The sequence below is a fragment of the Parasteatoda tepidariorum genome, chromosome 9 (assembly GCF_982258835.1).
Source record: "Parasteatoda tepidariorum strain Cologne lab strain chromosome 9, Ptep-v5.0, whole genome shotgun sequence".
NCBI lineage: Eukaryota > Metazoa > Arthropoda > Arachnida > Araneae > Theridiidae > Parasteatoda > Parasteatoda tepidariorum.
This window is the reverse complement of record NC_141763.1, coordinates 95221550-95249438: the sequence shown is the minus strand read 5'-3', so window position 1 is coordinate 95249438 and position 27889 is coordinate 95221550. Positions and strand designations below refer to the sequence as shown.

The window sequence follows — 27889 nt, the reverse complement described above, 5'->3', positions numbered from 1 at the left end:
ATGCGCTCTTGGATATTGTCATCACTCTTTTCAATACAGGCACTCTAGTTGTGACTAGTATAGACAACACTGATCCAGTAACTAGTTTTACTCTATATCCACGCCCTCGAGTGAGCTGTGGTGCTTCTTTATTGTAATTTATTCCTTTTTTATAAGTTGTAATAATTAATATTAATTCATAACATTCTGTCTCTTTGAAGAAAAATAGGAAAATTCGCAAATTTTATAACACATTTCTTATTTCGAATTTTTGAAAAATTTATAAACTTTAAAATTAAAAAAAAAAAGAAACTAATATGTTCTTAAAATTTAATTCTTTATATCATTCTGAAATTCAAATACTTGAAATAAAAAAAAAAAACACAATTTATGTACTTACAAAAAATAAATAAATTAAATTAAATAAATAAATTAAAGAACATTTTAGTGAGCAATCTGAGCTGCCCAAAACATTATATTTCATATAAAGCACAAGAAATTAGAAAATGATAATAATTGCTGATATATAGTCTCATTATTATCTGTTAGCGTTCAATTAGTTTGTAAAAAGCGATTTTCTGGTTTTCATTTATGCTTAATGGAAATTCTAATTATTTTCATTCAAAAAGTCTTTCAAAATGTGATTTTACTCCTCTATTTCAATTACAAGTTATTTTGATATCTGCTTTGTGTACAAAAAAGTGAAAAAAGTACAAAAATAAGAAGAGCGTTTCACAACATTTACTAAGATGATAGACTATATATCCAGGATGATAAAAAAATATTGATTATTAAAAAATAATTTCATTGCTGTAATAATCATTAAGAAGAAATCCTATTATATATAGGTTAATATATAGGTTATATATAGGTCATAATATATAGGTTACTACAATAGCTTTTATATTACTCTGATACTTAAACTGCAAGTTACTTTGATTTTTGGGTCGTGTTAAAAATATAAGAAAAGTGTCTCACAACATTCATTAAGATGACAATTTGTCTGTCAAGGATGATTAAAAAAATTAATGGTTAAAAAAATAATTTCATTGCGATAAAGAACATTTAGCTTGAATCTTATTACCGTTCAGGAATCTAATACACTTTTTTGTGGTTTTTCCTTGCATGTAACGCAAAATTTGATTATTTTTATTTAGTCTTAATTGAAATAAGTTATTCTTATAACTTTAATTATTATGATTGTACTCCAAGTAACTTATGAGTAATTTTGATTTCTGGGTTGAATTAAAAATAATGACGTTTCCTTATATTCACAAAGAAGATAAACCATCTATCAAGGATGGGAAGGAAGAAAAAAACTTGATTATTTAAAAATAACTTCTTTTAGATAATGAATATTTGGCTGGAATGCCTATTACCGATAAAAACAATCTGAAAAACATTTTTGTAGTTTTCTTTAGCATGTTACGCAAAATTTGATAATTTAATTTTATTTAAAATAGGTTGTTTTTATAGCTTTCATAAGTATATAATTGCATTTCGATACTTAAATTGTAGCTTATTTTGTTTTACTGGTTGAGTTAGAAAGAAGAGATTTTCGTTTATATTCAATAAATTGATACATTATCTGTTTCATAATTTTATAACCGTCGTCGAACAGCCGATCTAATTTTGTGTTTACTCCTACTGATGTTCAACTGATGATTTCCGAATAAATTCATAAACCTATCGTTTTAAACTTTCTTTGATTTCTAGTTAAAAGCTTAGTAAAGTATCTAACTTAAATTAAGACTGCTTATACCTTATAAACGATAAACAGGTACAAATATTGTATCTACACACATTTTTTCAATAAATATTTTAAGCAAGATTTGTACATTGTAGTCAATTTATTTATTATCTTTCTAAACCAAAACATATATATCTTCAAATTTATAAATTGATTTAAATCAATTTGAGTATGGAGTTTTAAGAGATATCTGATTTTCTGTGCCTTACAAGTAAATGAAATTAAATAATACTATATCGCGATACAAAAATACTATATCGCGATGCAAAACTGACGGTGCATCACGATATATAATTTCTAATATCACCCAGTCCTAGTCATGACTATTCGTTTTGAGCTCTTTTGGGTAATTATTATATCGTGAGAATTTTATTTTATTGATTGTTCAGATTGCTTACAATCAGAAACTAGCAGAAATTAATTATTTTTTATTAGAATTTTATTTTATTGATTGTTCAGATTGCTTACAGTCAGAAACTAGCAAAAATTAATAATTTTTTTATGAAATATCAGCTTTCTTTAATTTTTAATAAGGAATAATATTTTATTCTAAATAGACAAATTGTTCTTTCTATTACACTTAAAGTAAGTTCTGAATACTTTCTGAATTTAAAAAAGTAAGCTAAAACTTTTTATAAGAGAACTTTTTAAAATTATCATGTGGAAATATTAGGCTATTGAAATCATTTTCTTTCTTCATTTATTTGAAAAAAAATGGGACAAGTACCTGATACTCTTTATACGTAATTTTAATTTCACTTTCTATTAATCTTATTATAAAAACATTGAAGACCATTAAATATTTATTTCAGTTTTTAAGTCAAAAGTCAGATGAAATTTTAGTTTTTACTGATTATAAATATTTACAGATTATAATTTTACATATATATATATATATATATATATATATATATATATATATATATATATATATATATATATATATATATATATATATATATATATATATATATATATATATATATATATATATATATATATATATATATATATATATATATATATATATATATATATGTTTAATAAATATAGTAAATAAATGTGTGTAAAATCATAAAGATTAATAAACTTGTTCCTTTTATATTACTGCATTTATATTTTACAATGCGTGAGTTAAAAATTGTGAAACATTATGTAGAACTCCCTCTTAACATCAAAGAGCAGTGGGTTCAGTGGTGTTATGAGATTCCTGTTTTAAAAAATGCGAAGGTTCCTCGATATGTGCCGAACTCTTGCGCTGATGATGAAAACGCAACACTGGAGATACATGGATTTTGCGACGCGAGTGCAAAAGCTTATGGCGCGTCAATTTATATTAGATTTTTAAAAGAAAATACCATAGAAGTAAAATTGCTTACATCTAAATGCCGTGTTGCGCCCATAAAAAAAATTACTTTACCGAGATTGGAGCTTCTAGGTGCCTTATTGTTAGCCCAATTGGCTAACAAAGTAAAACAAATTGTGGATCAAAAACGATCTTCTTATGTTTTTTTTTACACCGATTCAAAAATAACTTTATATTGGATTAAAGGGTCGTGTAAGAAATGGAAATCTTTCGTAGCTAATAGAGTTACGGAGATACAAAAACTGACTGACACCAATTCTTGGTCGCATTGTGCTGGCAAGAACAATCCAGCAGACTTTGTGACTAGGGGTACTTCTGCTGAATTTCTTCTTGGCAACGACGTGTGGTGGAATGGCCCTCAGTTTTTGAGAGACAAAACTGATCTTTCAACAGAGGGTGATGATGATGTCAGTTTCAATCGATGACATTTCAGACGAACTAAAGAAAAATAATGACACTGACGATTTTCAATTTAATTTTACTTGTCTTAATCATGATTCCATTATTGATGATATTCTCAAACTTAGTAATAATTTTATAACTATTATACGCATTATGTGTTATATTCTTAGATTCATTAATAATGTAAAAGGTAATAATAGGATTATCGGACACCTTACGCATGAAGAAATAAGAAAAGCAGAGGTAAAAGTTCTTCAAATTGTTCAACAGGATCATTTTATGCAGGAAATAAAAAATCTCAAAGAAGGTAAGAGTGTTCCAAATAACAGTAAGGGGAGATCCTTAAATTGTTTCTTGGATAATAACTTTATTTTGAAAGTGGGTGGAAGATTAAAAAATTCTAACTTAAGTATGAGTAAAAAACATCCCACAGTTCTGCAAGATAAACACCCTGTAACTTCGATTATTGTAAGATATAATCATTTAATCTATTTACACGTAGGTTCCAATACATTGTTATATCTTTTAAGACAAAAATTTTGGATAATGAATGGGCGTAATATTTGTAGAAAATTTGTACACGAATGTCTTGTTTGTTATACACTCATGTCCATAAATTAAGGATAATTCAGAATCACACGAAAATCAAACTCTAAAATTAAAATTTCACCTCTGGAATTATCATACACATCCTACAGGAAACCACTAGATGACGCTGGTAGTACGTCACAATGACGAGAGTGTAAGAGAGGGGAAAATAAGGAATGGTGGCAAAGAAGTAAAATTGTTCACAAGCGCTTTAAAAGCCTTTCAGTGCAATAATCGCATAGTTATGGCACAAAGGAAGCATTTGGATGATTTTTTACGTGGCAGAATCATCCGACGACTGAAATGTGGACGTACCCAGCTGGAAGTATCCGAGGAACTTGGAATCACCCAGAGTGTCATCTCTAGGCTTTGGCAACGATTCCAAGATGATGGTAATGTGAGTAGACGTTACTGCACAGGACGCCCCCGAGTTACAACGCCGAATGAAGACCGGTATTTGGCAGTTACTGCCAAAAGAAACAGACGGAGCACAGCATCAGACCTGTCTCGTCAGCTCTCTTCAGCTACCGGTGCGACAGTTTCAAGGCAGACCGTGTACAGACGCTTAGGGCACATTGGTCTATATGCTCGTAGGCCTGTCAGATGTGTTCCACTTACCGCAACTCACTGTCGCCAGCGATTAGCCTGGAGTAGAGAGCATGCATTGTGGACACCGCAACAGTGGTCTTATGTGATGTTTTCCGACGAGTCCAGGTTTAGTTTGCAGTCTGATTCTCATCGGACTTTCATATGGAGAGCGCCAGGTACCCGTTACCACCAAGACAACACCATTAAACGACACCATTACGATGGTGCAGAATGGCTCGTTTGGGGAGGAATTATTCTTGGTTCCAGAACTGACCTGCATGTTCAGAGTGTAACGATGACAGGCCACATCTATTGGGATGGCATTCTGGAACAACATGTACGTTTGTTTCGGGGCGCCATGGGTGCTGAATTTCTGTTTATGGACGACAATGCCCGTCCTCACTGTGCAAACATTGTAGACAAATGCCTTCAATCGGAGTATATCACCCGTATGGATTGGCCAGCATACTCACCGGACTTGAATCCAATAGAGCATGTGTGGGATATGCTTGGCCAAAGAATTACAGCCCATCAACCCCCTCCCACCTGTCTACCGGACTTTCGGAGGGCATTGCTTGATGAGTGGTGTAATATTCCCCAAGATCACATTGATAATTGACACTCAGCTTGCCTAGGCGTTGTACGGCCTGTATTGCATCATCCGGGAGACATACTCCGTATTAACCATCATACTTACCATGTTATACTGTTTCTTGTAAATATGTTCTTTTTTTAAATTTGCTCCAGGAAGTAAAAATCGCAATTTTTATTAATTATTTCAAACATATAGTCAAATTTGTTTGGCTTCTGTCTCTTTCTGTGCCTGAACTTCATTATCCTTACTTTATGGACACGAGTGTAAAAGTTAACCTGTTTTGGAGAATCAAGATTTGCCAAAAGAAAGAGAAACCCCTAATTTTCCCTTTATGAATGTGGGAACCGATTTCTGTGGTCCGTTCTATGTAAAATTTAAAAACCAACGTAAGGGACAATTGAATAAAGTATACGTGTGTACATTTATATGCCTGAGCACTAAAGCCATTCATTTAGAATTTGTAACAGATCTTACATCTGAAGCATTTATTGCATGTTTAAAGCGTTTTTTTGGTCGTCGTGGCAAATGCTCTAAATTGTTTAGTGACAATGCAAAAAATTTCGTTGGTGCTAGTGTAGAACTTAAAAAACTACATAGAATGGTTAAGTATCCTGATGAGATCTTAGCAAAATTTCTTTCCAGTCAAGAAATTGAGTTTAAGTTTATACCTCCGAAATCGCCAAATTTCGGGGGAATTTGGGAATCGGGAGTAAAATCCTTTAAGCATCATTTAAAACGTGTAGTCGAAAATTCTCATTTAACTCTCGAAGAATTTGTTACAATAATTGCGGAAATAGAAAGTGTTCTTAATTCAAGACCACTTACTCCGTTGTCCTCCGAGTTTGATAATTTTGAAACTTTGTCCCCTAGACATTTTTTAATAGGCCGCCCCTTAACTTCCATTATTGAGCCTCAGATTGTTGACATTCCTGAAAATAAACTTTCTAAATGGAAAAAAATTACTAAATACAGTTAACAAATTTGGAAGCTCTGGAATCGAGATTATCTATCTCATTTGCAACAACGGGGTAAGTGGATGTTTCCTAAAAACAATGTTAAAGTAGGTTCATTAGTTTTGATTGAAGACGAAAGCATGCCTAGCACCGAATGGTTCACTGGTAGAATATCGGAAATTATTTTTGGTAAGGATGAAAAGGTACGAGTTGTCTATATAAGGTTGGCCAATGGCAATTTGTTGAAAAGAAATGTTCGTGATATTTGTCTATTGCCTATCAATGATAATTAAAATTTTGTTATATTTTACTAATTTACTTGATTTGTGTGAATATTGTTGGATTTAAATGTTATCTATATACTGCTTATTTTGTATTCTATATATTTGATTCTATGTTATCATTCATTTAGTTTGAAACCCTTAAGGTTTCAAGGTCGGGAGTATGTTCCCGCACCAAATTAATTAAAAAAAAGATCAAAAGATGGCGCTGGGAAGAGTCATGTGTGTATTAAGTGATATAAAAATAAAAAAGATGGAAGAAGAGCAAGTCGTGTGTCCTTTATTGTGGTAGAAAAAAAAAAAAAAAAAAAAAAAAAAGAGCCAGCTAAAAAGTTTTTTTGATCTAATATTGTTCAACACTAAAGAAGATTCAAACATATATTAGTGATAATGCGCTAATTAAATTTTAACATAAAATACATATAACAGAATTAAAATAACTTTTTGGATTTATTTCTATTTTTTAAGCTTATACGACACTTTTTAATAAATAAAAATATTTACACAGTAAAACTTAAAGCTTATGAGCACTAAGCGGAAAAACCCAATTTTTTAATAAAACCCAGGCGAGTTGGGTTTTTTTAAACCCTGCTAAAAAGTAGCAAGTAATTATATATTTATTCATTGTATTTTCAAAGTGTTGACATTTAAATCTAGTACTTTCCAGGATTTCTATGTGCCTTAAAAAGGCTTTAGTATTCATTTTATCTTTCAAAGTTCCTTAAAATTTGTTTCATCTGAGCCTCCACCTTCCTCTACTAACGTTTCAATTGCTGTGTCAAAGCTATAATTTATTATAGAGCATTTGTTATAGACAATAATGCCTTGGCATCTATTTGCTCACCACTTCATGTATTTTGTGAATGAGATAGAGCATTTCATAAGTGGAGTTTAAACCTCAATTGGAAAATAAATATTCCTATATATTAAATACTCTGGGTATTTACCTTTAAAAATAAATACACAGTTATTATACGTTGCTACGTGTAAATTACAATTTTGTACACTTCATATAATCAAGTGCTTTGCAAAAAAAAAAAAAAATTAGACTTCTCTGTTTAGTAATAAAAAGTATGTTATGGACTAGTTTTATTACCCAAGTGTTTACTCAAATGGCTTAATGTTGATTATTGCTATTCTTTTAGCACAAACCAATATTTTTCCCTTTAAATATTGTAACTTTAAAGAAAAGTGCGTTTCATATTATTTTGTTTATTTTCAAATTGGTGCGGTTTTAATGTGATATTCTTTGAATAAATTTCTAATTGGAAAGCTGCCCCCTTAAATAACAATAATATATAACTTTTAATGCCTAGATAGAATATAAAGGAACCTAAGTTCCCGAAAACTGCTGTAAAGTTCTTTTTTTAATTCAGTTGTAAAATAGAGCTATCTTAAAACGTTATTTTTTGGGAAGAAGAAAAGAAACTAATGTGGAAAAATTGAATGAAAAAAGGTGTTATGTATTAACAATAAAACTATTTTAATCTCGTTTTCGAAATTTTCCAATCATAAGAGAAGAGATCAAAAACAACCTAACTCTTTCTCTTGAAACCTGAGCGGCTCCGCGAAGTTTCTGGTTATACCAACATGGCCGCCGCTACTTGACAGTTACTTCACTCGCCAACTTTCGTTTCTGACGATGCATCAGAAATCTGATTTAAGCCGTAGACTGAAGACGACGAGCTAGGATCTTCTTGCCACTGATACCGACTCGCGCTGTGGAAGATGATGTTCATTCTGTTGAAATGACCTTGATTGATGAGTGGTAGAATCAGAACTACAGTTTTGAGAATATATATCGTGATCTCGCATGTTCGTTTTCGCGCCTCCGAGTTTTTTCTTTTTCCTTGTCGCGACTCGGGATCGTTTCTTGTAGATTATTTTCAGTGGGACTGACTCTGTGATCGCCATCGTTACCTTGTTCTGAAAGTAATCTATTATTGACAAGAATATATAAAGAAGTGTTTTTTGATTCATTCTTTCTCTTTTGGATTTGGACATAAGTCAATCAACTTTTCTATTCCAAAAAATTAGTACGGTTTGCGACTTCCTTTTTTTTTAATCATTTAGCACCTCATTTTATTAAAGAGTATAATCGTGTTTTTTTAATTTTCTTTCAATATTGATCCTCGGGCCGGGCAAGGTTGACTCAGCCTTTCATGCCTTCAGTGGGTCGATAAATGAGTACCAAGCATGCTTGGGAACTAAACACTGGGGGTTTTGCGTTCGGCTGACCACCTAACCGGAACATCTGCTCCGGCACCCCAGGTCAAGAAAACTGAAATTGGCACAGTAGGCCTTGGCCCTCTATGGGCTGTCGTGCCGGTGAGTTTAGTTTATTTATGTGACAATAATAATGATAAAAAAATAGTGTTTTAAAAGCGTTTTTTTTTTTAAATTTATTTAGCGCTTTGTTTTAAGCATACATATGATTTTTAACGAACTTATTTTTTTTCCTATATCGTTAGGTAAATATATTGATAAATTTAAATTTTATTTATTTTTAAACTAAGAAATCTTTCGTTATTTGCGCGATCATGCTTAGAAAATATAACATTAACATCTTTCTTAAGCAAAACATATATATATATCTTCAAATTCATAAATTGATTTAAATGAATCTGAGTATGAAGTTTTGATAGAAATCCGACTTTCTGTGCCTTACAAGTAAATGAAATTCAAAAATACTATGTCGCGATACATCGCTATGCAAATCTGGCGATGCATCACGATATAAAATTTCTAATATTGCCCAGTCCGAGTAAGGACTAAACAGGTTTTCATTGTCAATTGTAAAATCAATCATCTCCACATACATTGTTTGTTGGTATCTGAGGGAGGTGGGGTGGGAACAATTCAAGTTTAGGATAACCAACCGTTAGGAAAGATTAGGATGTGCAGTAAAAAAGAAGTAATGAATTAAAATTGGATCGATGAACTGGCTCAAAAAAAAAAAAAAAAAAAAATCGGTGATGAAGAAAATACAAATCTGTGTAGTGGAGAGACCTAAATTGACTAGCCATAAAAGAATGAATTTTAAAACCACATTGAAAACAAATGGAAGGCTAGATCACTTTATTACAAAAAACCTTTTATTTCACTCAGTAAAAAGATGAAGTTACTCAAAGGCGAACACAATTACGAAATATGCGAAAAAATAAGAGTAAATATAAAAAAAAAACCACAAAAGAATTTATTACGTAAGTTACAAGATCAAGGTTTTTCATCAGTATGAGAGCAATTGTGTTTAGTTAGATCAAACATATAAGAAAAGTTCTTATTAAATATACTGCAAGAATACGGTTTCTCACCAGTATGACAGCGACTGTGCACAGTCAGAATACTCTTTTGACATATACTACAAGAATAAGGTTTCTCACCAGTATGAGAGCGAATGTCTTTAGTTAGATTACACCTATATGAAAAACTTTTATTAAATGTACTACAAGATTAAGATTTCTCACCAGTATGAGAGCGACTGTGTTTAGTCAGACTACTCTTCTCTGAAAAACTCTTCTGACATATACTACAAGAATAAGGTTTCTCACCAGTATGAGAGCGACTGTGTTTAGACAGACTACTCTTCTCTGTAAAACTCTTCTGACATATACGACAAGAATAAGGTTTCTCACCAGTATGAGTGCGACTGTGTTTAGTCAGATTACTCTTGTCTAAAAAACTCTTCTGACATATACTACATGAATAAGGTTTCTCACCAGTATGAGAACGACTGTGTTTAGTCAGACCACTCTTCCCTGTAAAACTCTTCTGACATATACTACATGAATAAGGTTTCTCACCAGTATGAGAGCGACTGTGTTTAGTCAGACTACTCTTCTCTGAAAAACTCTTCTGACATATACTACAAGAATACGGTTTCTCACCAGTATGAGAGCGAATGTGTTTAGTCAGACTACTCTTCTCTGAAAAACTCTTCTGACATATACTACAAGAAAAAGGTTTCTCACCAGTATGAGAGCGAAAATGCACAGTCAGAATTTTCTTCTCTGAAAAACTCTTCTGACATATGCTACAAGAATAAGGTTTCTCACCAGTATGAGAGCGACCGTGCACAGTCAGACTATTCTTCCCTGTAAAACTCTTTTGACATATACTACAAGAATAAGGTTTCTCACCAGTATGAGAGAGACAGTGTGCAGTTAGATGACCCATCTGTGAAAAACTCTTATTACATATACTACAAGAATAACATTTGTCACCAGTATGAGTACGATTGTGTTTAGTTAGATCACACCTATATGAAAAACTCTTATTACATGTCCTACAAGAATAAGGTTTTTCACCAGTATGAGAGCGACAGTGCACAGTCAGACTACTATTGTTTGAAAATTTTTTATTACATATAACACAGAAATAAAGATTCTTATTAGTATTAACATTAAGCCTGATCAAGTTACTGTCTGCTAAAAAACTCATATTGTATAAAATGCAACTGTATTAATCGGTATGTAGCTAATTATTATTTAAAAGATCTAAATATACTGCAATCATAAGATTTTTTAAGAGTGAAAACTCTTATGACAAGTTAAAATATATTTTTAGAAAAGCATCATTACAAATTTTACTCAAATGTCTCTCAGAATGAGTTATGGATACTATTGTTGGAAACTAATAACTACTACTGGATATAATATTAAAAGGGTAAAGCAAAAATAGTATTTAAATTGCTATAAATACATCTAAATTTTGAATGGAATAAATATCAGAGTAATTCATAGTAGTAAATACATTGCAATAAAAAAAATCATAGTAATAAATAATGCATACAGTATTATTATAGTCCTATAAGGTAATGAAAATGCCTTGTTTTCTCTCTGGCTGCCAGTAGAAACAAATTTTAAGATCACTTATTCTTAGCTAATATCTTTGGTTGTCTTCAAGCACAATGAAATTCAGAGCAATGCATCCAACTATAAAGAGCAACATTGAGAAGAAAAAAAATTAAAAGTCATAAATGGTCTTAAAATTTATTGCGTATTCAAATTTAATAAATTTTTCTGTTACCAATAAAATAAAACTTAAATTATGCCAACAGATGCAAAAAACTTTTGTACAGGACAAAAGAGACAGTCAACACTGGCTATGGAGCGATTAAAAAATTGTCTTGAAGTCCCTACTTTGGGCATCAAAAGTGCCCCAAACGTCAAAATTAAATTTTATTATTATTATTCTTCTAGATAAACTTTTCTGAAAATTAATTTGTTTGCAACTTGTTTCTTAAACTGATGCAGTATTAGGAATAAACTTTGTCAGGTTCATCATATTTTGGGAAAGGCTTAAAAAGAAAGCTTTACATAAGGATGTAATTAAAAAAGTAATTACATGTATAAAAAAGTTGGCACTGTTTAAATGCTAAGTGAAAAGTCAAGATTAAATACACCTGAAAAAAATTTATTACATGATTAAGGTTTCCCACCAATATGAGTGCGACTGTGATCAGTTAAGACACTTCTTCCTTGAAAACCTCTTATCACACATTCTACAAGAATAAGGTTTCTAATTAGTATGAGTGTGAAGGTGTTTAAATAGCTGCCCATAATGTGAAAAAATCTTATGACAAATATTACAGGAATAAGGTTTTTCACCAGTATGAATGCGATTGTGGACAGTTACAGAAAACTTTTCTAAAAAACTCTTATTGCATAAGAATAAGGTTTCTCACCAGTATGAATGTGATCGTGTACTGTTAAACATCTCTTTTCTAAAGAACTCTTATTGCATTACTACAAGTATAAGGTTTCTCACCAGTAGGAGTGTGCAACTGATTAGTTTAATGAGTCTTCCGCAAAAACATTTTTCACGTCTACAGAATAAGATTTTTCACCAATATGAACGTGATTATGTCCAGTCAGATTACAAGAATAAGGTTTCTCACCAGTAAGAACACGTTTGTGCGCATTCAGTTTACTTTTATGAGTAAAATTCTGGTTACATATGATAACAGAAATCCCACTATTTCAACAAAGCAAAAATTAAGCACTTCTAAGGACTTTTTTTATGAAACAATTAAGTACTTTTTAGAAAAATTAAGGATTTTAAAAATAGTTTGATTGTTTATCATCGAATATACATATGACACCAACAACAGTGCAAATTATTTAAATTCCTAAAAGAATAAATAAGTAAAAAAAATGCTGAAAAACAATTTTATTATAATGTACTGACATAATTGTATTAATTAACAGGGCTCGCCAAAGAATTACCAGCAATTTTTGCAAATCCAGGTCAGGTTTTTTAAAGAATCATTTTCAGATTGTTAAAAGATTGTTGCCATTCATATTGTAAAAGCTAATGTATGAAACTAATCTGCATTCCATTTAATGATTTCATTGAAATTGAATTGTAAAATCAGGGTTCTGTTTAGAAGAAATTTGGGTCCGTTAACGGACCCTTCACAAAATATCTTTTCATAAAAACGGACCCTTCACAAAATATTTTAACTTAAAAACGGACCCTTCACAAAATGATTTTTCTTTTAATCGGACCCTTCACAAATTTGTTTATCTTCATTATTATTTTGTTAATCGAATAAACCCTTTCCAGGGCAGAAAACAAGAAAGATGGATGTAAACGAATTAAGTTTTGTCTTCGGCAGACGATTCTTCCATTATTCGTCCGAAATTAATATTCTGCGTTCAGCAGTATATGCTAAATACCAAATATTTGTATGTTGCATCTCTAATTTAGAAGCAGCAATTGTTGTTTATTTTTTAAAATTTAATTTTTTTAATTATAATTTTACAGTGTTGAGCATAATCTTGTATGTTTTTACAATTTAAAAACTCCTTGAAAAAGTTTTTTTTTTTTTGCAATAACGGACCCTATTTGCACTAATTCATAAAAGCGGACCCTGGTTGAAAAAATGTGAGTAATTTTTTCACAATTTCACGAAAAACGGACCTTTCACAAAATGTCTGGACAGACCCCTGAAAATTAAGTGCCAAAATTAAAATTTGCAATTTTTTCATGCATATTAAAAAAAAAAAAGAAAGAGTAAATGAAAAAATTTGCCAAAACATTGAAAAAATTATTTCAACAAGTTTTTCTATTTCACTACAGGACCAGCAAATAACTTTTATGATGAACTTAAGCAAAATTACTTCCAGTCAAACCTGTTCTTAGGAAATAACTTTACCTAATGTAATTAAGCATTTTGACGCAAAACATGAACTACTTTTAAAGCAACTAAACAAAAAGTAAAAAAAAAAAAAGTATATTAAGTTGCAATGTTTACTTCGTAAAATTATTATTAAAATCTAAGAATCTTTTAGTCGGGTAGATTTGAGTTTTTATGTCACAATATGCTTCTCCTTAAATATAAGTAATAGAGTAACAATCTTACCTTAAAAATTTTTTACATCGCAACAAAACAAATAATAAATAGTAACCAAATATTTAACTTTCTTGTTAAAAGCAAATCATGCTGTATTATTTAGTACTCAATAACGAAAAATTTAAGTATTTTTTAAAGAAAACTTTAGGTTCTCCTCAAAAACTCAATAAACGCCAGGTTTATGATGAAAAACCTTGCTGGGCTGGGATTATTCAAACCCTCTTTCTTACAAATCTGTTTAACTTTTAGTACTACAATCATGAATTTTAAAAAATTTTATGCTTTCTATACATTTACAGTTATTATACATTGAAATATTATACAAATTTATTTAATTCTTCAAGAATTCAGAAAATAGTTTTTGCTATGGATTCTAGTTAAAAAAAAATGTCTGACACTTCTCTTCTTAGCGTTTTACTTAATTCCTATATGGAGATGCATTACTAATAGAACTTAATTTTTTTGAATTTTGTCAATTTTGAAGATTAGTGGGATCTTCTTCTACTTAGGTACCTTAAAACTGCTCCCCCCTGAAAAAGAGTACTATCTCTTCCATGTGCAGTATTTCCTTTGTCCACACTATTCTTTTCTTTTTGGAATGCTTCACTCTCCTTATAGAATATCATACTAGGCAAAGGATAGAATATATTAATGAAAGGACATGCTTTCTTCTCCTTGCCTCCAACACCCCCCACACACACATTAATTTTTGTCACTCTAAGATGCTTTACCCTAGATGTATGATCTAAATCTAAGCGATAAAAGAACGACATTTTGTTTTAAAAAATTGTTCATATCAACAATAGTGATGCTAAAAAATTAAGGACTTTTAAAAACTTTGAACCAAAATTAAGTATTTTTAAGGGCCCCTATTATCCAAAAAAATTAAGCAGTTTTTAAGGACTTGTAAGGACCGTGGGAAACCTGAATACAATAATTTTACTCTAATGTCTCTCACTAGAATGAGTTATTGTTGGATACTAAAAACTATTTCTCCATATATTATTAAAAGGGTAAAGCAAAAATAGTAGGGTGACCTGGGGAATTCCTGGTTCAAAAACGCAAACATCTATTTTGTGAAAAAACTATTCAAAATAGAATTTTAATATTTATTGGAAGTTTGAGGCTATATGAGATGAGTCCTATGCCACCTTCTTTTGCTTGAAAATCTAATTAGAATTTAAAAGATTTTAAATTTTTAGTGATTAGGAATTACCCCTGGTCTTGATCATTTCTGTGGTAATTCCTGATCACTTCTGGGGTAATTACTGATCACCAGTTTTTATTGTAAAGGAGCTGTTTAAAAATAATTATATAATGGTAATAAACAAATAAGACTTCATTAAGGGAAAGTGTAAAGTTAAGTAAGGTATGTCAACAGCTCTGGCAGCAGCTCTCACACTGAAATTTTCATTTTCAATCATTAAAAGAAATTCACTAATTTTGTTTTCTAGAAGCTTAGTATCCTTTTTAGGCTTATAATTTCTTACCATACTTATACTGGGCTAATTTATATACTTAAAAGTTATTCTAACAATTATACTAGGCTAATTTATAAACTTAAAAATTATTCTAACGATGTACACACATAAAATTAAGATAGAAGCAAAGTAAGAAAGACAAACCAGAAATGCTGCATATCAGAATACAGTCTTGTATACAGTTAAAAACAAATTTTTTGTTGACAGTTAAAATATATATTATTGTTGTTCCACTTAATAAATATGAACTGTTATTTAAGAAAAGACAATTAGCTATTTATAAGATATTTATATACTATTTATAAGAAGAAATGACAATGATCAGGAAGAACCCCAGTGATCAATAATTACCCCAAGTGTAGGGGGCAACATTTGATATAGTTTCCTATAATCAATTATAATGTTTACAGTACATATGAAACAATTAAACAAAAGCTTACACTACTTTTATATAAAAGAAAAAGAAAGTAACTTAAAATATTTATCATTAAGAGAAAGAGGGGGATCTTTGCAGAAATGCGCACGTTTTGAAATCCATCTTTGAAATGGAAAATACAGAAAACAGTTTAAAAGATACTTATTTTGTTAGATTAAACAAAAAATTATTATTAATTAAATGTAGTTATACTTTAGTGAAGTGTACAAGCATTCTTGTCCATGTTTCAAATAATTTTTTAAAAATAAAACTTCGGTGATCATTATTTATCCCAGAAACAGAGAGATTGTGAATTACCTTGTGTCACCCTACTTAAATTGTTTTAAATACATCTAAGTTTTACAATGGAATGAATATAAGAGTAATTCATAGTAATAAATACCTAGCAATAAAAAAAATCACAGTAATAAAAAATGCATACAGTATTATTATGGTCCTATAATAGGGGTGCACAACCTTTTTCAGTGAAGGGCCACATGCACAGCAGATTGACCAATGAAGGGCCGCATGCCAAAGTGTTTAGACCGACATATTGAAAGCAATTGTTGGTGGTGATTGTTATATAAACATCATTGTTTATATAACACTAAATTCTTTTTGTCGGTTTACCTTGTAATCTCTTTGCAGAAAATACAATACTTTAAAGCGTTTAAAATTAGAAAATGCAAAACTGATTACTTAAGAAGGAAAACAGAATTCGAAAATCAGAATCAATTTATCAGAAAAAATTTAGATAAATTGAAATAATTAAAAAACTATGGAAAAATTGAAATTTTTTTTATCACACTACAAAATACAGAAGTCCATTTAAACATAAATTTTAACGTTAAATTTTTTTTCATAGAATTAAATTTCAAATAAATAAATATTCTAGTTATTAATATAAATTCAAGTTAAATACTTTGATTTGAGGAAAGTTTATACGGTTAAAAATTATTAAAACTAAAACAAAATCCCTTAAGTGGAAAATAAGATTTAGCATTTATTAGGGAATGTACTTTAAGACATTACTTTTTCAGACATTTTTATTTTAAATTAATAATAAGAGGCTGAGAGAGGAAAGAAAGAGAGAAAACACATTAAATTTTAAGGAACTATATTCCTTAATAATAAAAAACTATTAAGATACTTGTTTACAACTTTTTATGACGAATATATTTTTAACATAACACTTACTATTTACAATTAATACACAATCAATAAAATTTACATTACTTTACGAAACTTATCTTGATTAAATTTTTTATACAGTTAAAATTTAATGATATACAAATCATTTCCCAGCATATAATCATAAATGATATAAAATGCTCCAAGAAGGTAGAAAATGGTTTAAAAAATTTCTTAATGGTTATACTATAATTTGCAAAATTTTTGAATATTGTGATAATTTTATCTACTTGATCATGTGATATTTTTTGAGCCATTAAATGAAAATGTAATGATTGTATTTAAAGACTACTCTGTAATTTTGAACAGGCCAAATTCATTCTGGAAAACAGTCTTTCGACAGAAGCTGTTGTTGTGGGTAGTATTAAACTTAGAGCAAATAACATAATCAGTTTTGGAATTTGTCCTAGATGGTGTTCTTCCTTTCTGGGTTTTTAAATCGCGGAAATACAAATAGCGATGTGTTATTTTTTAATTGATTGAATATGAATTGCTATGTGTTATTTTTTAATTGCTTGAATACGAATTGCGTAATTACAAATTACGTATCCTTTGTATTATAAATTTTAATTAGTTTTTAGCTTCTTACCTGTATTACATATTTATTATTTTTCATACTTTTTATATCTTATTGCTAATAAAAACGGATCGTTTCGTTCTTGTATAAATTTTCACAATGTACTTAATCTTCCCCAGGTGAACACGCTTAATGTGAACTTATTTTTCTCTTCTTGCTAAAAGTCTTATTAATATCAACAGCCCCCTTTTCCTAGACTTTGCAGTTCAGATTGACAAGTTTAAATACATTAATTTTTTTCACTTTGTAGAATTGAAAGTTTTAACAAAGAATTCCTGTTTTCCTCACAAAATCATTCCTTTAATATTAGCGTTGAATTCTGTTCAATATATATAAATATATACGATTCTTCTATTTTGTTTGCCCACTTACAAATTGTTGAGCCAAATTTTTAATTTTGAATACATTAGCCATTTGTCAGGCTGATGATATTAATACATCATTATTTTATTTGTGTATATTGTATATGTAATATTGGCTGCTGAAATTGTTAATCATTTTTTATTATTGTGGTCATCCCCATTGCAGAATCACAGCGACATTGTCACAGAAAGTTAGGGTTCTTGCAAAAAGATTTTTCTTTTAAAAAGTAAATACTAAATTTAGTTTTCTTTTCTACAGAAATTTACACGTAATATTTGAACCATGCATTTAGATAATCACTTTTTGACACGCTTAATTTACACCGGTAGTATCATAAATCAATGTAAAGTTCCTATTGTATTTTCGGCAACTATTGATTTTTACCTGGTTTTTAAATATCTCTATTTATTTCACACTATATGGAAAATTCGAATCTTGCATTTGAGTATTTACTTTTAAGGCAATGATTCTGTCTAATTGTTGGCAGCTATTGATTTCTCAATAGTATTTATATCAAATATTTTTATACGATATTAAAATTATTTATTACGCATTTGAGTAACCCCTTTTTGAGGAGTCCAATTCGCATGATTTCATTGTTAATCTTCTTTTATTTTTTTCGATAACGAATTACATTATTTTTTTAAATTGTGGTGATTATTTACAAAATGCGAAGAAGGAAATAATTTGTGTGACATCCCCTCCTTCCATCAAAATGCGCAAATAACACCCACAATATTAGAATAAAAAATTATTACATGTATAATTAAAATAATTATAGTTTTTTTGGAAACAGCTCTTTTGTTATTTTTAAATTACTAACATATATGTTTGTTATATTGAAGTTATCTTACAGAAAGATATTAGTGCCAGACAGTTTTGTTCCAGACAGTTGTCAAATTCTGCCACAGGGGTGGTCATTATATTATCTTTGTGCAATGTGTATGTTTTAAAAAAAAATCATAATTCTTAAGCAATATTTCCATACACACTGAAATGATTGCTTGAGTGTTAGGAATTATCATTGTATATATAGCTTTTAATTTTAAAAATGTTGAACTTAGAATTTTTTTATTTTCATTTTTTATAATATTGTAATTGCTTTATTCATGTATATATATGAAATATGTAAATGTTCAAAAGTATGTTTAATTTTGCATTATATAAATAATGACCAAGTGTATCAAAACAATGTTTCCATGCACAGACATAATTGCTTGAATGCAATGGATTATCATTGTATATATAGCTTTTAATTTAAAAAAATCATAAACTTAGAATTTCTTTATTTTCATTTTATTTTTTTTTTGAAATTGTAATTGCTGTCTTCGTGTATATATCTGAAATATGTAACTGTTCAAAAGTATTTTTAATTTTGCTTTATATAGATAATGCCGAACAATTTTGCAATTGTTAAGTTTCTATTGACTGATGAGGTGGAAGTTCTGCCAGTGACCTGGATTTCAGCAAAGGGATGTGTGTGGCCTCCTTTAAAAATGTATGAAGTAATGAAACTTGTTATGAAGCTAACTAAACCTTCTCCAGATTGGATTTGCCATGAAGCAAAACTTTTGGGTGAATATTGTAATAACTCATTACTTAAAGAATTTTTTGTTTGTTTGTCCAAATGCAAATTTCAACTGGTATGTATACACCAGTTAAGACACGATGTTTGTATATAATTTAATAGGATGTGATGAACAATGTATAATTTTTGTTATTTTAATTTAATTACTAATTTGTTCTTCTCAGATACGACCTCAGAGTGCTTCACTATTTTATTATTTACTTCCTTGCTCTTTTCTTACTTTTTTTTTCCCCCTTTGGTTTTTTCCTGTGTTACCCTGAGTGTTCAATATTGTTATTGTTATGAAGTTTTTTAACTCAGAATTTTACAGTGCATCACTGGATCTAGCCCAGATCTAGATGCAAAGTTTGAATATATATTCATTCAATTTGATACAATTGTTCTTAACCAATTTTGGAATGTTAAAGCCTATTCATATTACCTAAACCTGTTACCAGACCCAATACCCAATACTAGACCCAGACCACTGTTAAAACTCCCATTTCTAAACAAAATAATTTGGAAGTTAAAAATAGTATATTTTACAAATCTTTCCCAACAAAATTTTCATTTATTTCATATGTTTACCGATTTGATTAAATAAATCAAAATGACATAAGAAGTATAAAACATTTTTATTTATGAGTTGATTTTAATGTGATAAAAAAGAAATATATATATGTGTATAATATGCACACATATTTTATAAAAAAATTATAAAATAAGTGAAGAGAAGAAAAAAAATCATAAAATTAAGAAGAAAAAAATAGCTGTCACTTTTTACTATTTGTTTTCTTAAGAAAAAATTGTATTCCTTAAGAAAATTTTTTTATGAGTTAGTATTTAACAATAATTACAAAAGCATATGAGCTATCACTCAAATAATGCGCCCTTATTTACAATGCATCAATTCATAAAAATTTGTTTAATTATTTTGTTCATTGTCTGACTCATGGCATTCGTAGAAGAAAAAAATTTAACTTTTTAAATTTGAAACATAATTATCTAATATATATAAGCAGGCAAGGTATGTAATAAAATGTGATGAAATCTACCTTCGTTTTCTAACGTAACAGGGTGCCTAGCATTTTTAAAAAGTGCTTATTTTTTATTTTAAAAGCCATTTAAGGTGTTTTTATTTTATTGTGGGTTTGTAAAAGGTGCTTAATTTTCTATCTTTTAAAAAGAAATTTTTTAGTGTAGCGATTGTTGTTGTAAATTACAAAAACAAAGAAACGTGATATTCACGATTTTCTTTGCAATATTTAACCGAAACTAGTTAATGTTTTCAAAAATGTGTTTGTATTTTTTTGGAAAGTGATAAAAAATATTTTTTGAGTGCTCATTTTTTGTTGAAAAATTTGATTATGCATGCCGTATAAATATTATTACTGTATCCTTAAATGATAAAGTACGATTGGCTAATTTTAAGAAGCAAAAATATGGAAAACGGTTACAACAAAAATGTTTAAACTAATATGCCAATAAATTAACCACTGGTCTTTTTATTTTCACCAGCACACATTTTAGAATTTTTTTTCTTCTTCTTAGCATAAATTAAAAGGATTTTTATGCTCTTTCTGGTAGACTCCTCCATAATTCCTTCTATTTTTATCAATCAAATCAAGCTTATTGCTTTTAACCAGATTATAAAAAAGATTAATGTGCACTTTATAGTGGCAAAATAGTGCATCATATCATTCTTTATGTAATTAAAAAGTTAACATTTATTGAGAGTAAATGCTATTTTAAAAATTCACATTTAACTTTTTTACACATTTTTTACTTTAACTCATTTCTGTAAACAAACTAAACTACAGAAACAAAATTTAAAATTTTGACTATTTTTATTAAAAAAAAATGTCTGATGGAGAATTGAGGGGTAAAAAAAATCTGTTAAGGAAAGAATAGGTAGTTTTCTTGAATGTCATTAATAAATATTTAATTTCAATCATTTCTAAAACTTATGCTATGCCATTGCTCTATTTTTAGGTGCTGTGAGGAGAAATCCTTCGATCCAAGACAGAGCAACAGACCATGAAATTGAAAAGTTTATGAAAAACGGCATGCAAAAAGCAAGAAATGTTTCGTTATTAAAAAATTTTAAATTTTACTTTTTTGTAAATAAACTATTTATATATGATTGTTTCGATTTATACCCTTATTTATTAAACATTTTTTTCAATAAGCGTAAAAATGTAAAAAAATTTCAGTTTCAGAAATGTTCCTTTTCTTCTAATTTAAATTAAAACTCATAATAATAATTTAAACTTTTCTTAAAGTTAATTTAACTTTTTATTTTTATTTTAGAAAATGAATCATTGATGTTTTAAAATTTTTTTTTGCATAATTGAAAAAATTCAGAATCTTGAAATATTTTCATGTTATTCCTTCAACCTTCATTTTTCAAATACAACCAGTTCTTTTCTTCCAATAAAAATTTTTATGCCGTAATTGTGATTACGTTTCTAATTTAAAACACTCTTTCTGAATATTACAATCACCTTGGAAAAAAATGTATTTTAATAAAATTTTTCTAAATTCAGTATTTTGTAAAATTTAAAACATTAACAAAATTCTTAAGGCAGCAATCAAAGCAAAAAATAATTTAAAGTATACAAATATTTCAAATTAGAATTCTGAAATAATTCGTCAAATAAAGTGAATCGGGTATTATGAGTATTTTACATATATCCTAACATTTTGCAATTAATATTCTCAAAACTTACGTGATATACAATCTAAATATACTCATAATACAAGATAAATCAATTTAATGAGAAATTCTCAATTAAAAATTTGTATCGTTTAATAATAAATAATACAAATTTAGTAGATAAGCATTTTTTAAATACTTCAGTAAACAAAAATGAAATATGTCTCTCAGACATTCAGGGTTGTCTCTGAGACATCTAAAAGAATATCCTTGGGATATCCAGAAACTAAATATAACAGACATCTAAACGATGTGAGAGAGATATCAATGTTTAACTTAGGACATCCCTTGGATGACTGTGGTAGGTCAAAGATATCTGTCGGATGTCTCTTGGATATGCAACAGACATCAATATCCAAATATCTGCTAGACATCATACAGATGCGACCCCTGGATTTCTGTTGGATATTTCATGGATATTCAGACGTCTCGGGGATCTCTGGTGGATATGGCAATATCCAGTTTTTTTATCCAAGAGATATCTCAAAGATGTGTTGTGGATATTTGTGGCTGTGTGGGTTCTTTTATTTACAACTCTAAACTCTGATATAATTTTCTGATGCAGATTTTTTATTCTGAATTGAAAAAGAATTTTGAATTTTTTAATATTTTTAGATAACTATAATTCTAACCGTACTCAGAAAAAACTCAAACTCTACCAAATACGTTCTACAATCGCAACGATTCTATTTGATATAAAAATCATTTATTGTTGAAGTAAGTGCGAGTTTTTGTATTTAATATTTTTTTTTTCCTATTGCTTATATTTTTATTTTTCCTATATGCAATTTACATATCTCTGATATTTAAAATCGGTCTATGAATCTCAGTCGCCAGCAACATCACTTGTTTATCTGTCTGTGTACTACCTTCGTTTAATTCTAATGTAACTGACGCAATTGAAATAGGTTCATCCTCAATAAATTCAACCCTGAATAACACCATTGAAGATAATCAAGAAGATCGCCCATCGAATTTAAAAAAATGATTTGGCAGTATGGGCTATTACTGATAATGTGCCTCTATCTCTAATTTGTTAAAAGTTTTAAAGAAGTATCCTTGTGGTTCAATCATATCTATGTGTCTGTCAATCATATTTTATGTAAATGCCTTGCTTTAGAACTAAATGATAATTACAACATATTTCCTTTGTATTATGAATATTAATTACATTCTAATTAGATTTCAGCTTCTTACCTATATTACATAATACTTATTTATAATTTATCATGCTTTTTATATCTTATTGCTAATAAAAGCGAATCTTTTACCCTTGTATGAAGTTTCACAATGTACTTAATTTCCTCATAAGAACTCATTTAAGAGGCTTATTAATATAAATAACCCCTTTTTCACAGATTCTGAGTTCAGATTGACAAGTCTAAATGCATTAAATTTTTTTCACTCTGTAGAATTGAAAGTTTTAACAGAGAATTCCTGTTTTCCTGACAAAATCATTCCTTTAATATTAGTGTTGAATTCTGTTCAATATATATACAATTCTTCTATTTTGTTTGCTCACTTACAAATTGCTGAGCCAAATTTTTAATTTTAAATACATTAGTCATTTCAGATTAAATACATTTGTCCGGCTGATGATATTATATTAATCAGGGGTCCGTCTAAGTTTTTCTGAAAGGTACCTATTTTGTGAAAATTTAGACATAATTTGTGACAAATTAAAAATCAACACAAAAATATGGATTTATTGTTCCTTAAGAGATAAAAAAATAAAATATTAAGAAAAAGTATATTGTGAAACTACAGTTTTTCCTATAATTGAATTTGTGAAACTACCGATTTTCCTAAAGTTGAATTTGTGAAGGTACCGCTAAACGGTAGTAAATTCGGTCTGGACAGACCACTGTTATTGCATCATTATTTTATTTGTATATATTTTATATGTAATATTGGCTGCTGAAATTGTTAATAATTTTTTGTTAATGTAGTCATCCCCGTAGCAGAATCACAGCAACATTGTCACAAAATGTTAGAGTTCTTGCAAAAAGATTTTTTTTTTGAAAAGAAAAAAATCTTTTCTTTCCTACAGAAATTTACACATAATATTTGAATCATGCATCTAGATAATAACTTTTTGATTTGCTTAATTTACGTCAATAGTATCGTAAATCAATGTAATGTTTCGATTGTATTTTCGGCAGTTATGATTTTCACCTGGTTTTCAAATATCTCTATTTATTTCACACTGTATGGAAAATTCGAATCGTGCATTTGAGTATATACTTTTTAAGGCAATCCTTCGGTCTGTCTAATTGGTGGCAACTATTGATTTCTCAATAGTTTTTATATCCTATATTTTTTATACGATATTACAATTATTTATATTATACATTGATGATTTATATTAAGAGTCCAATTCGCATGATTTCATCGTAAATCTTTTTTTTTTTCATTTTTTTGATAACGGATTACATTATTTTTTTCATTGTGATGATCATTTACAAAATGCGAAGAAGGAAATAATTTGTTCGACACCCCCTCCCTCCAACCAAATGTGCAAATAGCACCCATAATATTAGAATAAAAAATTATTGCATGTTTAATTTTAAAAAAATAAATAATGTTTTTGAAAATACAGCGTTTTTGTTATTTTAAATTACTAACGTGTATGTTTGTTATATTAAAGTTATCTTGCAGGAAGTTATTAGTGCTAGACAGTTTTGTCGCAAATAGCTTGAAAAAATTTTGTCACTGGGGTGGTTATTATATTATCTTCCGTGCAATTTGCATGTTTAAAAAAAAATCATAATTCTCAATGACCAACTGCATCAAAGCAGTTTTTCCATACACACTGAAATGATTGCTTGAGTGTTAGGAATTATCATTGTATATATAGCTTTAAATTCTTTATTTTCATTTATTTTTAAATATCGTAATTTCTTTGTTCATGTATATATCTGAAATATGTAACTGTTCAAAAGTATTTTTAATTTTGCAATATATAAATAATGCCGAACAATTTTGCAATTTCTATTGACAGATGACGTTGCAGTTGTGCCAGTGACCGGGTTGTCAACAAAAAGATATGTGTGGCCTCCTTTAAAAACGTATGAAGTTAGGAAACTTGTTATGAAGCTAACTACAGTTCCTCCAGATTGGATTTGCCATGAAACAAAACTTTTGGGTGAATATGGTAATAATTCTTTTATAAAAGAATTTTTTTCCAGCCCAAATGCAATTTCAACTGGTATGTATATACCAGTTGACACACGATGTTTGTATATGATTCAACAGGATGTGATGAACTATGTATAATTTTTGTTATTTGATTAATTTGTTCTTCTCAGGTACGACCTTAGAATGCTGTACATTTCACTATTTTATTATTTACATCCTTGTTCTTTTCTTACTTTTTTTTCCCTTTTTACTATTTGTTTTCGTAAGAAAAAATTGTATTCCTTAAGTAAAATTTTTTATGAGTTAGTATTTATTAATAATTGCAAAAGCACATGAGCTATCACTGAAATAATGTGCTCTTATTTGCAATGCATCAATTCATAAAAATTTGTTTAATTTTGTTTATTGTAGAAGAAAAAGATTTTGTAGAAGCATTTGTAGAAGAAAAAGATTTAGCTTTTTAAATTTGAAGAATAATTATCTAATATATATCAGCAAGTTAGGTAATAAAGTGTGATGAAATCTACCTTCGTTTTCTAACATAACAAATTGCCTAGCATTTTAAAAAGTGCTTAAAGATGCTTATTTTTTGTTTTCATATTTTAAAAGCCATATAAAGTGGGGGGTTTTTTATTGTGGGTTTGTAAAAAGTGCTTAATTTTCGATCTTAAAAAGAGATTTTTTTTTTTTTAGCGTGCAGATTATCCACGCAGATTATTTACCAAATAAAAAGAAACATTGATTTTCACGATTTTCTTTGCAGTATTTAACCGAAACTTGTTTAAGTTTTCAAAAATGTGTTTGTATTTTTTTGAAAAGTGATAAAAAATATTTCATCAGTGCTCATTCTTTATTGAAAAATATTATTACTGTATCCTTAAATGATAAAGTACATTTCGGTAAGTTTAAGAGGCAAAAATATGGAGAAGGGTTGCTACAAAAATGTTTGGAACTAATATGCCAATAAATTAACCACTGGTTCTTTTTATTTTCAATGGCACACGTTTTAGAATATTTTTTTCTTTGTATAAATTAAAAGGATTTTCATGCTCTTTCTGGTAGACTTCTCCATAATTCCTACTATTTTTATCAATCAAATTAGTTTTTAGCTTATTTCTTTTAATCAGATTATAAAAAAGATAAATGTGTATTTTATAGTGGCAAAATAGTGCATATGCAATTAAAAAGTTAAAATTTATTGAGAGTAAATGCTATTTTAAAAATTCACATTTAACTTTTTTACCCATTTTTTATTTTTACTCATTTCTGTGAACAAAGTAAACTACAGAAGAAAAAATTTTAACTATTTTTATTAAAAAAAAATTCTAATTGAGAATGAAGTGGTAAAAAAAATCTGATAAGGAAAGAATAGATATTTTTCTTGAATGTCATTAATAAATATTTAATTTCGATCATTTCTATAACTTATGCTATGCCATTGCTCTGTTTTTAGGTGCTGTGAGGAGAAATCCTTCGATCCAGGATAATGCAACAGACCAGGAAATTGGAAAATTTATTAAAAAAAGAAACTGGTCGTGGAAAGCAAAAGCAAGAAATGTTTCTTCATTAAAAAATTTTAAATTGTAAATTTACTTTTTTGTAAATAAATTATTTATATATGATTGTTTAAATTTGTACCCTTATTTATTTAACATCATTTTTAATAAGCGTGAAAATGCAAAAAATTTCAATTTCCGAAATGTTCCCTTTTTTTCTAATTGAAATTAAAACTCGTAATAATAATTTATATATTTCTTAAAGTTAATTTAACTTTTTTTTTTTAATTTTAAAAAATAAGTCATTGATATCTTACAAATTTCTCATAATTGAAAAATTTCAGAATCTTGAAATATTTTCATATTACTCCTTCAACTATTCATTTTTCAAATACAACCAGTTCTTATCTTCCAATAGAAATATTTTGTAATTACGTTTCTAATTTAAAACACGCATTCTGAATATTTCTTAAACTAGCAATCAAAGCAAAAAATAATTTAAAGTAAACAGATATTTCAAATTATAATTCTGAAACAATTGGTCAAATAAAGTAAATCAGGTATTATGAGTATATTCTACTTATATCATAACATTTTGCAATTGATATTCTCAAAACTAACAACAATCTAAATATACAATGAAAAAAAAAAAAAGAATCTAAATATACTCATAATACAAGATAAATTCAATTTAATAAGAAATGCTCAATTAGAAAATTTGTATAGTTAAATACAATAAATAATACAAATTTAGTAAAGAAGCATTTTAAATACTTCAGTAAAAAAAAATGAAGTATGTCTCTCAGACATTCAGGGTTGTCTCTGAGATATCTAAAAGAATATCCTTGGGATATCCAGAAATTAAATATAACTGACATCCAAACTATGTGAGAGAGATATCAATGTTTAACTTTGGATATCCCTTGGATAACTGTGGTAGGATTAAGATATCTATCAGACGTCTCTTGGATATGCAGCAGACATCAATATCCAAATATCTGCTAGACATCACACAGATGCGACCCCTGGATTTCTGTTGGATATTTCATGGATATTCAGACGTCTCAGGGATCTCTGATGGATATG

General features: G+C 28.7%; 3 protein-coding genes and 1 long non-coding RNA gene across 10 annotated transcripts in view; 1 reads left to right on the top strand and 3 right to left on the bottom strand.

The window, feature by feature from the left end:
• Positions 1 to 27889, bottom strand: part of LOC147804364 (uncharacterized) — a 173153-nt gene that overhangs the window by 85766 nt on the left and 59498 nt on the right. For 4 of the 7 annotated variants that reach the window (XM_087152413.1, XM_087152414.1, XM_087152416.1 and 1 more), the window contains one exon: positions 11294 to 11436. The exons of 1 other annotated variant lie outside the window; for it this stretch is intronic. The gene's annotated coding sequence lies outside the window, so the exon portion shown is untranslated. Of the gene's footprint in view, positions 1 to 11293; positions 11437 to 12271; positions 12418 to 16197; positions 16218 to 27889 lie in introns of those variants that run through there. 2 more of the 7 variants (XM_087152419.1, XM_087152415.1) reach the window with 2 other exon arrangements.
• Positions 1 to 27889, bottom strand: part of LOC107444194 (uncharacterized) — a 69153-nt gene that overhangs the window by 34580 nt on the left and 6684 nt on the right. The window lies entirely within an intron of this gene.
• Positions 9678 to 11278, bottom strand: LOC147804368 (uncharacterized). The gene has a single exon (XM_087152427.1). The coding sequence runs from the start codon at positions 10940 to 10942 to the stop codon at positions 9956 to 9958; it is 987 nt and encodes a 328-aa protein (XP_087008553.1). The 5' UTR covers positions 10943 to 11278; the 3' UTR covers positions 9678 to 9955.
• On the top strand, positions 18513 to 21597 carry LOC147804367 (uncharacterized). The gene is made up of 2 exons (XR_015429445.1): positions 18513 to 19461; positions 21446 to 21597. It is a non-coding gene; the product is annotated as an uncharacterized LOC147804367 (long non-coding RNA).

What these genes read in the sequence shown, in the direction of transcription:
- LOC147804368 (XM_087152427.1), bottom strand. Translation starts at nt 10,942, where the DNA reads ATGAGTTTTTTAGCAGACAGTAACTTGATCAGGCTTAATGTTAATACT.